Source organism: Anomaloglossus baeobatrachus, chromosome 6 (genome assembly GCF_048569485.1).
Source record: "Anomaloglossus baeobatrachus isolate aAnoBae1 chromosome 6, aAnoBae1.hap1, whole genome shotgun sequence".
Taxonomy (NCBI): domain Eukaryota; kingdom Metazoa; phylum Chordata; class Amphibia; order Anura; family Aromobatidae; genus Anomaloglossus; species Anomaloglossus baeobatrachus.
This window is the reverse complement of record NC_134358.1, coordinates 248,794,376-248,806,792: the sequence shown is the minus strand read 5'-3', so window position 1 is coordinate 248,806,792 and position 12,417 is coordinate 248,794,376. Positions and strand designations below refer to the sequence as shown.

Here is a 12,417-nt window from a genome sequence, read left to right as displayed (position 1 = left end):
GTAAAACAAGTTTTTAAACAGGTAGGGAAATTTTGTTTTCCTTTCAGAAATTAGCAACTGCTATCCCTTTCTGTCCTATCTTTATACTCTTTTTGCTTCCACACCAGACCAGGAGTTGGTTGTAGTATGATCAGACCATGTCCCTGTATGGTCAGACACGCCCATTACACAGTACATAGCAGGAACACACATATATAAGATTATCTCCGCACAGGAACATTTTTTAATACATCTAATTGGGAAACTTATTTTTATTCCACGATCTATTGGAAAAACCTCTTTATTGCCAATTAAAAACCCACCTAATGCTATTGAGTGTCCCACATTCTCTTCCACTTGAGAGCACGTAGCGGACACCTTTTGATGCCAAAGTAATGGTAGCTTGGTATCCTTCAGCAAGACAAAGCACACACCATAATTTCTTGAAAGACTATGGAATCCATTAAGCGATGTAACTGTACCAAGAGCAACTTGAACAAATGGGAGTTCAGTTGGCTTGCTCCTGGCCACACAAATCAGGTATTGGTATCTGATAGTGTGATAGACGAGGCAAAGTATTCGGAGTATTACAAACAGTAGATGATGATAATGGTGACCACGTGCAGATTGAGGATGCGGCCTGGATACCAGAAGGACAAACACACAGAGAAGAGTTAGGAGGACCGCTTAATCCTTGCTCATTATATTGGCCAGCTTGCTTTTCCCATATGAGCAGGTGATGATGCTTCATGTGCTGATGGAAAGTTGTAGTTCTTTGTAGAGATGAGCGGACCAGTGGAAGTTCGGGTTCTGCTGGTCCAGCTGAACTTTTTTAAGTTTGGTTTTGGTCCCGGACTTGACCTGAGCTTCATTTGAAGTCATTGTTGGGTCACATGCAACTAGCCATAAACAGAACTCTTCTGGGGGAGGGTAGGCAGTGTTTTTTTGTTTTTTTTTTGGTGCACACTACCGTATATTTGGTCACACTGTTACGCCCAGTGTGTGCCATTCAAACACTGCAAGTGACTGGGATTGAGTCGAGCATTGAGAGTACCTGAATGCAGCGATGCCCTTGCAAGTGGTTTGTATTCGTAAAGCACCCAAACTCCGAACCCAAACTTTGTTTTCTTAGAAAAGTCTGAGTTCAAACCGAACACCAAACTTCAGGTTCTCTCATCTCTAGTAGTTAGTTTATTTGATCCAAGACATCCACCGCTTATGGGTGAAGTTCAATCAGCTGCATCTGAGGTCATTTTTGACAATTTTTCGCGATGTGTATTTCACTTTGTTTGATTGTGCTGGGCCCAACAATTTTTTAAAACCTTTAGACACATTATATTTGCATTAAATGTATTGGCTCACCTCTATTTGGCTCATCTCTATTTATTATAAATATCTTCTTTTTCTTTTGAGTACTGTCTCCATCAGGTCTTCATTTTTTATCACCTTGCAGAATAATGCAATGGATTGGTTTGTTGTACCCGACAGAGTCATGTAAATGCTACGCAAAATTCCAAGATTAGGAACAAAAAGGGTAAAAAAAAAATGTAATTCTCTTTATTAGTAACAGATCAAGATACATACAGTGCTGGCAAACTACTGCAGCAACTAAACACTGATGCATTAGTTTGTATACAGTTGAGGATTGTAGTAATCTGTAGATTTTATTCTACCAATAAATGAAGAGCCAAGTCAAGACTACTGAAGGAGACTTTTTGGATTTAAATAATGTAAGATGTCTCCACCATTGAATAGTTTACAAGATATCTTTCGTGTGTTGTGGACATCAGATGAAAATAAGGATACATTTCAGATCTTTTAGGTTATGTATTGGAAGAGAAATACAGATTTCTTTTGAAACCTTTTGTGCTAATCTGTTGGATTTTCATCTTTTTTTTTCGTTTACAGCTGGTGCTCAGGACAAAATTGGATGGGCGTTTGGTCTTGGATTAGAGAGATTGGCCATGATTCTTTATAGTATTCCTGACATTCGCTTGTTTTGGAGTGAAAGTGAGCTTTTTCTGAAACAATTCCATGTGTCTGACATCAACCAGGCAATTCAGTTTCAGGTAACTAATGATTAGTAACTTGCTAATTGAATTGTATTAAGTGTTGCTAATTGGTATATAGTTACTCATGTACATTGGTTTTTTTCCATCTGTGTTGTGTTATATGTACTGATTTTCATTGTTGACGTTTCCCAGAAAGAGACCTTTCACAGAAAGTGTTTCTGAGAACTAAATATAGGTCTTGCTTGGTGTTTATACACTAGAGGCTTGTCCTTAAGAGCCAGTTGATATCACATTTATAAAGATCTCTTTTTTATGTTCAGAAAGACAGCTGAGCAGCAATAAAGGTCACTGTATTTTGTAAACCATTGTACATGACAGTTTGCCTGTCTCCATGGGAAAACATTATTGGTTTTCAAATAAAAACTACAATATTAATACAGTGAAATCTCTCCCACAAAAACGTCTTTGAGAAGACCATCCCCTAGAGTAGATATTTTTGGTGATTGAGTTACATTTCCACAACATCCTTTGTATATAGTTTCTCTTCTTTTAAAGGGAATCTGTCAGCAAGTTTTGCTATGTTAGCTGAAGCCAGCATGTATCAAGGGTTAACACAGAAACAGAAAGTTCAGGGATGCCTGTTTTGTCACAGTCCAATCTTTTGTATATTTGCTATGTTTGTTTAAGCAGCAGGACCCTTAATATTACAGGACTAAAAACTCTCTAGCATGGCAGTCTGACACGCCCCTGTTGTGACTGACATTTCACAGCCAATGTACATTCTCTATAGAGAGCTTGGTTCTGATTGTGTCAGAAAGGCTGCAGCCAGTAATCTAAGTGATACACCGTTGGATTCAGAATCTACTTGCTTACATCATGCTGCTCTCAGATGAGGTGCAAAGACCTGCTGACAGATTCCCTTCAAATAACTACCCCTTAATAAGTCATTAAAAAAAAATAAAGATTTATTTAAAAAAAATAAAGATTTATTTTTATTTATTTATTTAGTCCAAGTGTAGGTGGTCATCTTTAAAGGCTTGACGGGTACTAAGATTTTAAAAGTAGAGTTGTGCTACTTTGCCAAGAGTTTTCTGAAATGCACTTTGTTTATATTTGTATGTAGATATCTATATCAATGGCATATGTATATACTGTATCTATATCAGTATACTAATAAATTCTAGCCCTAAACTTACTTGTAATAATATAAGCAATTATCTGATATTTCTAATCTAATGTTTACTTTAAAACCCTCATACACGTTAAATTAAAGTTGTCTGAACATGCCAAATATGTATGCGACTTCCCATCACCTCCCCAAAAGAAGATGCGGGAAAGATATATCGGGCATATCGAATTACAATGTCCAGTTTTTTTTTCTTATCCCTTTTCTTATCTCTCTTCCCATTGATGGAGAGAATCTGTGAAATGATAGGCGCAATAGGGTCTTATCCGATAAGGGTTGAAAGTTAGATTAATGGTGCGCTCACCTTTGTGGGTTGTGTTCACACAACATGAAAAGCGCTTAAATATGTATGGCTGCTGCAGATGGACATATATACAAAGAGGTACACTGTGGATGCAGGAGAGTGGAGAAAGTGCTGGTCTGCTCTGCCGTGGGAGCCAATATCAAAAAGAATCCAGGATACATCAGAGGGTGCAATCTGGTTTTCAGCGCAGGTTATTTTCCGGATAAATAAGCAAGGCAGCTTCGAAACACATTGAATAAAATTCAAATTTATCCCTCTGTTGTGTTTTGGATCCTTTTTGATATTGGCTCCCATGGCAATGCAGATCAGGCACTTTTTCTACTCTCTTCCCATTGGTAGCACATGCATGCTTGGACGAACTGTATATATATGTGACACCTTACATGTGAAATGTTAAAGGGAACCTTTCAGGTCCCCTGTGAACCCAGAACCATAAGTATTTCTGTGCACATATCTGTAATCCCTGTCTAACAGTCCCTTCAAGTAGTAGCACACATAAACAGATCTTTACAAAAATTATTTCTAAAGACCATTTATGAGATGCTAATTAGGCCTGTGACCTGTCGAGGGGCGTTAGTGCCCTGACTAGTTGGCCCACTCAGCATCTTATCATGCCCCTGTGTGAGTGTGATAACATGCTTTAACACAGCCAGCTTCATCGACAGCGTGATATATAGCCAAGCGTGCACATGGCTTTGTACCCCTCAGCATTGAGCTTTTCTGGTGCCAGGTCTATGTGTCCCGGCTTCTGAGAGGCTTACTGCCCATGATCTGAAGTCGTCCACACTTCTGATCATGCACACTATGCCTCTCTGAAGTCGGGACGCATATTAGTGCACATTATTGGAAATGTGGACAACTTTCGATCATGGGCAGTGAGCTTCTCTGAATCCGAGACGCATACACCAAGCATCAGAGAAGCTCAGTGCTGATTGGTACAAAGCCGTGCACACAAGCAGATTTGTATCTCGCTGCCGATGACGCTAGCTGTTGTAAAGCATGTTATCACGCTCCCAGGGGCGTGATAACATGTTTAGTGAGCCAACTAGTCCTAATTAGCATCTCAAAAATGGTCTTTAGAAATACTTTTTGTGCTACTACATGAAGGGACTGTTAGGCAGCAGGATTATAGGTGTGTGCACAGAATTCACTAGATCGCTATACTTCAGTTGAATGCTTTGCAGCTCCAAAAAGCATTCAACTACAGTAAAGTGATAGCGGCAGCCCTGGCCGCGATCATGGAGTGGTCTATGTGCCTGTTGTCCACAAGAAACACCCTCAATGGTCAGGGTCGTGGCTACTGTCTGCCATCAGCACTTTACTGCAGTTGAATGCTTTGCCTGACCGCAAAGCATTCAACTGAAGTAAAGCGATGACAGCAGACAGCAGTAGTGGCCCCGTGCACCGAAAGCAATCATGGAGTGGTTTATGTGCGGTCTATAAGAAGCAGGTAAGAGTACACCGCAGAAACAGAGGACTGGTGAAAATATTTTTGTTTTGTGTGTGTATGTGAACAATGGCATAATAGGGGACAAGAAGGGGGCCAGAATGAAGATATTACTACAGGATGGGGAACATCACTACAGGATAGGCGCATTACTACAGGATGGGGACAAGGATGTGAACATTACTACAGGACGGGGCACAAGAATGGGGCACATTATTACCGGATGGGGCACAATTATGGTGCTCATTATTACAGTATGGGGAACAAGGATGTGGGCACATAACTAAGCGAGGGCACATTACTACAGGATGGGGCACAAGGATGGGCACATTACTACAGGATAGGCACATTACTAAAGGATACAAGGATGGGGCACATTACTACAAGGGGGGACAAAGATGGGGCATATTGCTACAAGAGGGGAGACAAGGATGGGGCATATTATATTTTATTGGTATCTATTTTTATTTTTGAAATTTACCAGTAGCTGCTAGGCTTATGCTTGAGTCAATAAGTTTTACTAGTTTTTGTGGTAAAATTAGGGGCCTCGGCTTATACTCGGGTCGGCTTATACTTGAGTATATACGGTAAGTCTCCCCTTTTTATTTATTGGCTTTATCTTGGGTAGAATTAGGACATCATTTCATTATAGCTGGAGAAAGTTTGTCTCATTTAAATTCAGATTGATATTGTACCAACTTTCACATAAACTAGGCCACTGTGCCTCATGTGGGCATTATAGTGATTATGTCCACCGAAATAGCTCACAATTCACTTAAGTATCGTTACACTTATGTAAGAGCTAGAAAGGTAAAGAATACAATGTGAACAAAGGAGCAATATATAAAACTAGAAGGTGGCCCGATTCTAACGTATCAGGTAGTCTAGAATGTGTATGTAGGTTAGCAGATTGAATAATAAGGTAATGAATGGTCTTGCTTGGTTAGGTTTAATTTAGTATTCTTATAATTGTTTATTGGTTTTAAAATGACAAACAACAGAAGGAACAGTTTTAATAGATGAGTCTAATGTTTAATGATGTCCATGGCTTGTAATGAAAGAAGGCCATGAACAGTGTAAAGTTAAGTAAAAATATGCTGATGCTGTGATGTGGCCCAATGCTGGTATGTGCCCCCATCGTGGTGCCATCCTGACATGTGCTCCCATCCTGTGGGGTAAGGGTGCTTTCACACTTGCGTACAGCACAATCCGCCGCTATGGAGAATAGCGCAGTCCTTTAACGCACTGCGCTATTCTCCATAGACTTGTATTGATGACGCACTGTAACGCAAGTGTCTGCGTTGCATCCGCTGGACGACACTGAGTCGTTATTTTGACACAGCGTCGGGCGGAGGGAACGCTACATGTAGCGTTTTTTGGGTTGTTAAAATAACGCACCTTGACAGATTGCGCGCTGCACAGCTGTCACAAAGCTCCGGCGGCTTTTCCTCTTTTGAAAACGCCGGCCGCTCATTATTCAATCTCGTATTCCCTGCTTCCCCCGCCCACCGGCGCCTATGATTGACAGCTGTCTCACTGCAACCAATCAAAGCCGCCGGTGGGTGGGTCTATATCGTGCAGTAAAATAAATAAATAATTAAAAAAAAAACGACGTGAGTTCCCCCCCCAATTTTGATACCAGCCAAGATAAAGCCACATGGATGAAGGCTGGTATTCTCAGGATGGGGAGCCCGACGTTATGGGGAGCCCCCCAGCCTAACAATATCAGCCAGCAGCTGCCCGGAATTGCCGCATCCATTAGATGTATACAGGCAGAGGGCAGAGGGGGTGTAGCTGAGTGCGGTAATGTGTGTGTAGGGCGTAGGGGGTGGAGCCGAGTGCGGTAATGTGTGTGTAGGGCAGAGGGGGTGGAGCCGAGTGCAGTAATGTGTGCAGGGGGCGGAGTTGAGTGGTGGGTATCTGTCGGCTGGGTTCCCGGTGTGGGCTCCCGGGGGTGCAGCACTCACCGGGAAGTCGGGGCTCCATGTGAGTGCAGGAAAAAGTGTCGCGCAGTAATGTATGTGGGGGGCGGAGGCGAGCGGCGGGTATGTGTCAGCTGGGTTCCCGGTGTGGGCTCCCGGGGGTGCAGCACTCACCGGGAAGTCGAGACTCCGTGTGGGTGTGGGAAAAAGTGTCAGGCGTCGTCCTATCGGCCCGTAGTTCGGGCTGTTCAGTTAGCTGAGCCGTTGGTCGCAGGCTATTTAGCGCGCACGGTGTGGCGACGGTTGTCACTGTAATGACGTCATTTTGGAGCAAGACAGACAGACAGACAGACAGAATAAGGCAATTATATATATAGATGTGTTGAACTTTGAGAACTTTAGCCCAATGCCTCACTAAATATGTCTGTAGACGATGTAGATTACCTAGAAACTCTCTACCTTGTTTTGGAAAAATGCTTCAGTTTTATGGTAGATTTTAATTCGATTAAATAGAAATGAAAAACATCACTTCTTTCTTCTATCTTTTACTTAAAAATAGTTTTTCCTCTAAAAATGTGTGTAAAACAGTAGCATAACCTGGTAAATGTTGTAACTTTACTGTCCTTTTTTTCCCTTATTTACACTAACTGAGCAATTTATTAGAGCAACCTTTGGAACAAGGGCCATTCATTGAGGCAAATAATCCACTTGGGGTTGAAATCGTTCGGCAGCAGTATTAGCCAGAAAATATGGACAGGAAAGATTCTTGCATTTGCCGCAAAGTTTATAAGGTTACTGACATGCTATGGGCATCTTTTCTATCTTGTCCATTCAATATTCTTTAGGATTAATATCTGAAGATTCAAGGTTTGGGCAGCAAGGAAAACTGGAAGCAATCTGACTTACGGCATGGTATACTGTCCTGCTGCTGTGGGGTAAGCAGCTGCCTTGAAGGGATGTACTTAGTCTACAGTCCCTGACAGAAGTTCTGTCGTTTATCCATGTTATGTAAATAAAAGCTTATAACCTGACTTTAAATTCATCTATTAATTTCATAAATTACTCTTTTGAAAGCTGAAACTCTCCCAAATTTGGTTTAGGTTATGAAAATAAAGTTGCTGCAAAGCTGAAATATTGATCATTTAATGAACACAGAAAGGTCAGATTTTGGCAAGACAAAAGTTTTGTCGCCGTGTCATATAATGCACCCAATCCTAGTTTCATCCTCACCTGTGCTCACTAAAAGATCGGTTAATTAGTGGGTGTGTTTAAAAAGAAACCCTGTACCCCAGACCTTCAGTTGAACTGCAACTTGATCTCTGACAACATGCCAAAAATACACCCTGCGACCAAAGCCTTGATTATCAAGAGGCTGAAGAACAGATCCACTGCAGAGGTGGCTGGCACCTTTAATGTGTCTCAGTGTCAAGTACAAAAAATTAAAAAAAGATTTGAAGAGACTGCAGATGTTTTTGACAATCCCAGGTCCGGCAGACCCCTCAAGACAACTGCTCAAGAGGAACGTTTGTTGGTTAGAAAATTCAAAGCCAGCCCCTCTTCCACTGCAGCAGAGCTCCAACAGGCCTGGTCACCTCAAGTCCCTGTGTCAACTAGAACATTTTGTAGGATTTTGTCTCAAAATGGCCTCCGTGGTCGAATCAGTGCCCAGAAGCCAGCACTAAACAAAAGGCAATTTAAAAACTGTGTGGCATTTGCCAAGTCCCACAGCCTGCTAAACAGATGGACGCTGGAAAAGTGGCAGAAGGTGGATTTCTCTGATGAATTTCCAGTTGAATTACACCACAGCCGCTGCAAATACTGCAGGAGACCTACTGGAGCCCGTATGGATTCAGAAAACAGTTAAGTTTGGTGGTGGAAAGATCATGGTCACAATCCTTAAATAAGTCCAACTGTCCAAACATCATCAGTTAACCGAGGACCCAGGGTGTGTAAAGAAAATTCTCCTCACATCATCACTCCAGCCGTCTAGACTGTTAATACATGGCATGAAGAGTCTATTGATTCATGATGCTTATGCTGAATTCTGGACTTCCCAACAGGATGTTAAAGCAGAAATCTGGATTCATCTGATCAGGAATGGTTTTTCCATTGTTCATTGCTCCAACATTAGAGCTGCTTCTACCCACTGAATTCTTGCCATACTGTTTCCCTTAGACAGCAATAGCACTGAAATTTGTTTGCTACTGTCTTACTCCATCCATGCTAGAAAACAGCAAGTTGTGTGTGGGCACATTAGCTGCAGCACCAGCATTTGGTTACAGTTTTCTTCACTGTGCACCACCAGATGATCAGAACGATTGTTGACATCCTCCTCAGGCTCTTTTGTCGATTAGCTTTTTACATGCACAGGACCACCTTTTGCTGGATCTTTTTCCTCAGTCACATCATCTTCAGTATACTTTTGATACTGTTGCATGAGAAAAACATCAGATGGGGTTATGTCTTGTTCAAAGTCATTGACTTGATTGTCCTATTTTGGGGTATGTGCACACATTGAGTATTTTCAGCAAAAATTAAAGTGTTAGCAGGAAAAGGGCTGTGTTTGTTAATGTTTTCATGCATTTTTTTATGAGTTTTTACTTGCATTTATTTTTATATTCATTTGAATGAGTGAAAAATGCTGTAAAAATGCTTAAAACAGTCGACATGCTGCATATTTGAAAAAGTGCTTTGATAGCTGAAAGTTACAAATAAAAATAAGCTGCATGAGACCAAAGGCCGCTTTACATGCTGCGATCTCGCTAGCGATATTGCTAGCGTGCGTACCCACCCCCATCAGTTGTGCATCACGGGCAAATTGCTGCCCGTGGCGCACAACATCACTCGGACCCGTCACACTACTTACCTTCCCTGCGACGTCGCTATGACCGGCGAACCGCCTTCTTTCTAAAGAGGCGGTACATTTGGCGTCACAGCGATGTCACTAAGCGGCCGCCCAATAAGCGGAGAGGCGGAGATGAGCGGGACGTAACATTTCGCCCACCTCGTTCCTTCCTCATTGTGGGCGGCCGCAGGTAAGGTGAGGTTCCTCGTTCCTGCGGTGTAACACATAGCGATGTGTACTACCGCAGAAACGACAAACAACATCGTACCTGTAGCAGCAACGATATTTGGGAACTGGATAGCGTGTCAACGAGCAACGATAAGGTGAGTATTTTTGCTTGTTATCGGTCACTCATACGTGTCACACGCAATGACGTCGCTAATGAGGCCAGATGTGCGTCACGAATTCTGTGACCCCAACGACATCGCGTTAGCGATGTTGTTGCGTGTAAAGCGGCCTTTAAACAATCTTAGTTACTTTGATGGTTCTGTGAAATGCAGAGGGTTTTTTACCCTTGAATACTAAACAAAAAAAAAACACCATGTGGATGCACATTGAAACTGATCCGCAAAAACCTCACTCAAACTTTTTTCACACGTAGAGATCACTTATCAAAGTTCCATCCAATGACATGTCAATCCTGAAAGGGCCGGCATCTTTAATGACTGGCTATTAAAGTGGTTGTTTATTACCTCAATTATTATCTCAGCACTGCGACATGCAGCCAGCTGTGGTCAGATGTAAACCGTGTACGGAATTGAATGGCGGAGCTCCATACACCATACAGTGGCCGATATACCCTGTCATTTGTAATGTACATGGATTAATACTTGATTACATTGCAACACCTAGAATTTTCTTTTTGCCGCCTATGGGTTTGACAAACCAAAACCTTATTTGTGGGGCCTTGTCAATGCCAAACGCACCAAGGGTGGCAGTATTCGAGTATCAGCTGAGAGAGCTCACAGGTCCTTGGTTAGGCTGCCACAGATTACCAACATGGATGCCAGACCAGAGTATTACCAGTCTTTTTGCTGAACTTTAATGCTTCTTTCTATTAGCTAAACAGTATCACTGCTATGATCAATATTCCTTTCTGAGATCACAGGGATGCAGTATTATTAAGGGAATAGTAGTAATACTTAATTTAATGTGACTAGTACCACATTTTATTATCTGAATTTAAAAGTTGCAATAATTGTATGAGGGTTTTTTTTGGTCTCTTTCATTACTTTACTTTTGAGACTGGTTACCTTTCTTCTTGTACACTTTCTTAAAGGGAATCTGTCACCAGATTTGGTGACTGTAAGCTTCGGACACCACCAGTGGGCTCTTATATACCGCATTTTAACATGCTGTATATAAGAGCCCAGGCCGCTGTGTAGAACATAAAAATCACTTTATAATACTTACCTAAGGGTCGATGTGGTGCAGACTGGTCGGATGGGTGTCTCCATTCTCCGTGTCCAGCGCCTCCTCTTTTGTCCATCTTTGTCCTCCTTCTCAAGCCTGGGTGCATGACACCTCCTACTTCATGCACACAGGCCGGCATTGAGGTCCTGCGCAGGACCACAATGCCAGCCTGTGTGCATGACGTAGGTCATGTCATGCACCCAGGCTTGAGAAGGAGGACAAAGATGGCCGAAAGATGAGGCGCTGGACCCGGAGAACGGAGACACCCATCCGACCAGTCTGCACCACACCGACCGTTAGGGGAGTAATATAAAGTGATTTTTACATTCTAAACAGCGGCCTGGGCTCTTATATACAGCATGTTAGAATGCGGTATATAAGAGCCCACTGGTGGTGGCCGCAGCTTATAGTCGCCAAACTTGGTGACAGGTTCCCTTTATTGACCAATGGATTACATGCCAACAAGTAAAAATAAGCATTCATAATAGATCCAGTTAGCAATAAAGGAATAAATTCTCACTGATAGTACACTCGCTGAACAGGTCTACAGGGCACGATTGGGAACATTGTTTGATTTTTTTATAATTGCGCCATTAAAAGGTTCTTAAGTTTTTTGCAAAGATTATTTCTTCCTCTCTACTTTTGAGATTGAAATATCTTAATTATTGAGTTACCAGTCTCAGTTTCAAACACTTTTAAAAAGTCATCCTGAGTCCAAGTAGCGCAGAGCCTGGCACGGCATAACTGGTGGGAACTTACTAAATATTTAAAACAATACTAATAGTATACAACTTCTGCAATAAGAAAACAATAACATCACATAAAAGGATGCATAATAGAAGTGCATAAATAATACATGCAATATACTTTGGCCTAACAACTGTGTTTTCTAATATATATAATGCCAACATAGCTTGACAAGGTCCTACTGTAATACCATATAGAAATGGTCTGTGAACTATAGGAAACAGACAAAGCATCTGGAATCTGTTCTAGCATGTACAGTCTGGATACATCTAGAGACTTATCTTTGAGTCGGTCAAGGCTTCTTCTTATCTTTTGCAGACTAGATTGATATGTTGCCTTTAGTCTCTTGTGTGCATCTTGCCTTCTAAGCTGCTTTGACATTCTGTACAATAAAGGCTTTTGAAATTATCCTCTCTACCAGCGCCTTGTGCAGTCTCACTCATGAAACTGACATTTCGAGAGAATGCTTTCCCTTCTAATCTAATGTCAGAGATTGGTACACATCCTCTTCATCTCTTTTTTTTTACATGTCCTCATTAAGAACTGAGCTCAATTCTCTGAT

General features: G+C 41.8%; 1 protein-coding gene across 2 annotated transcripts in view; it reads left to right on the top strand.

Annotated features, from left to right (window-relative positions):
• Positions 1 to 12,417, top strand: part of FARS2 (phenylalanyl-tRNA synthetase 2, mitochondrial) — a 581,883-nt gene that overhangs the window by 350,952 nt on the left and 218,514 nt on the right. For both annotated transcript variants that reach the window (XM_075316468.1, XM_075316467.1), the window contains exon 6: positions 1,888 to 2,048. In XM_075316468.1, coding sequence (XP_075172583.1) covers positions 1,888 to 2,048 — 161 coding nt within the window. The remainder of the gene's footprint in view (positions 1 to 1,887; positions 2,049 to 12,417) is intronic.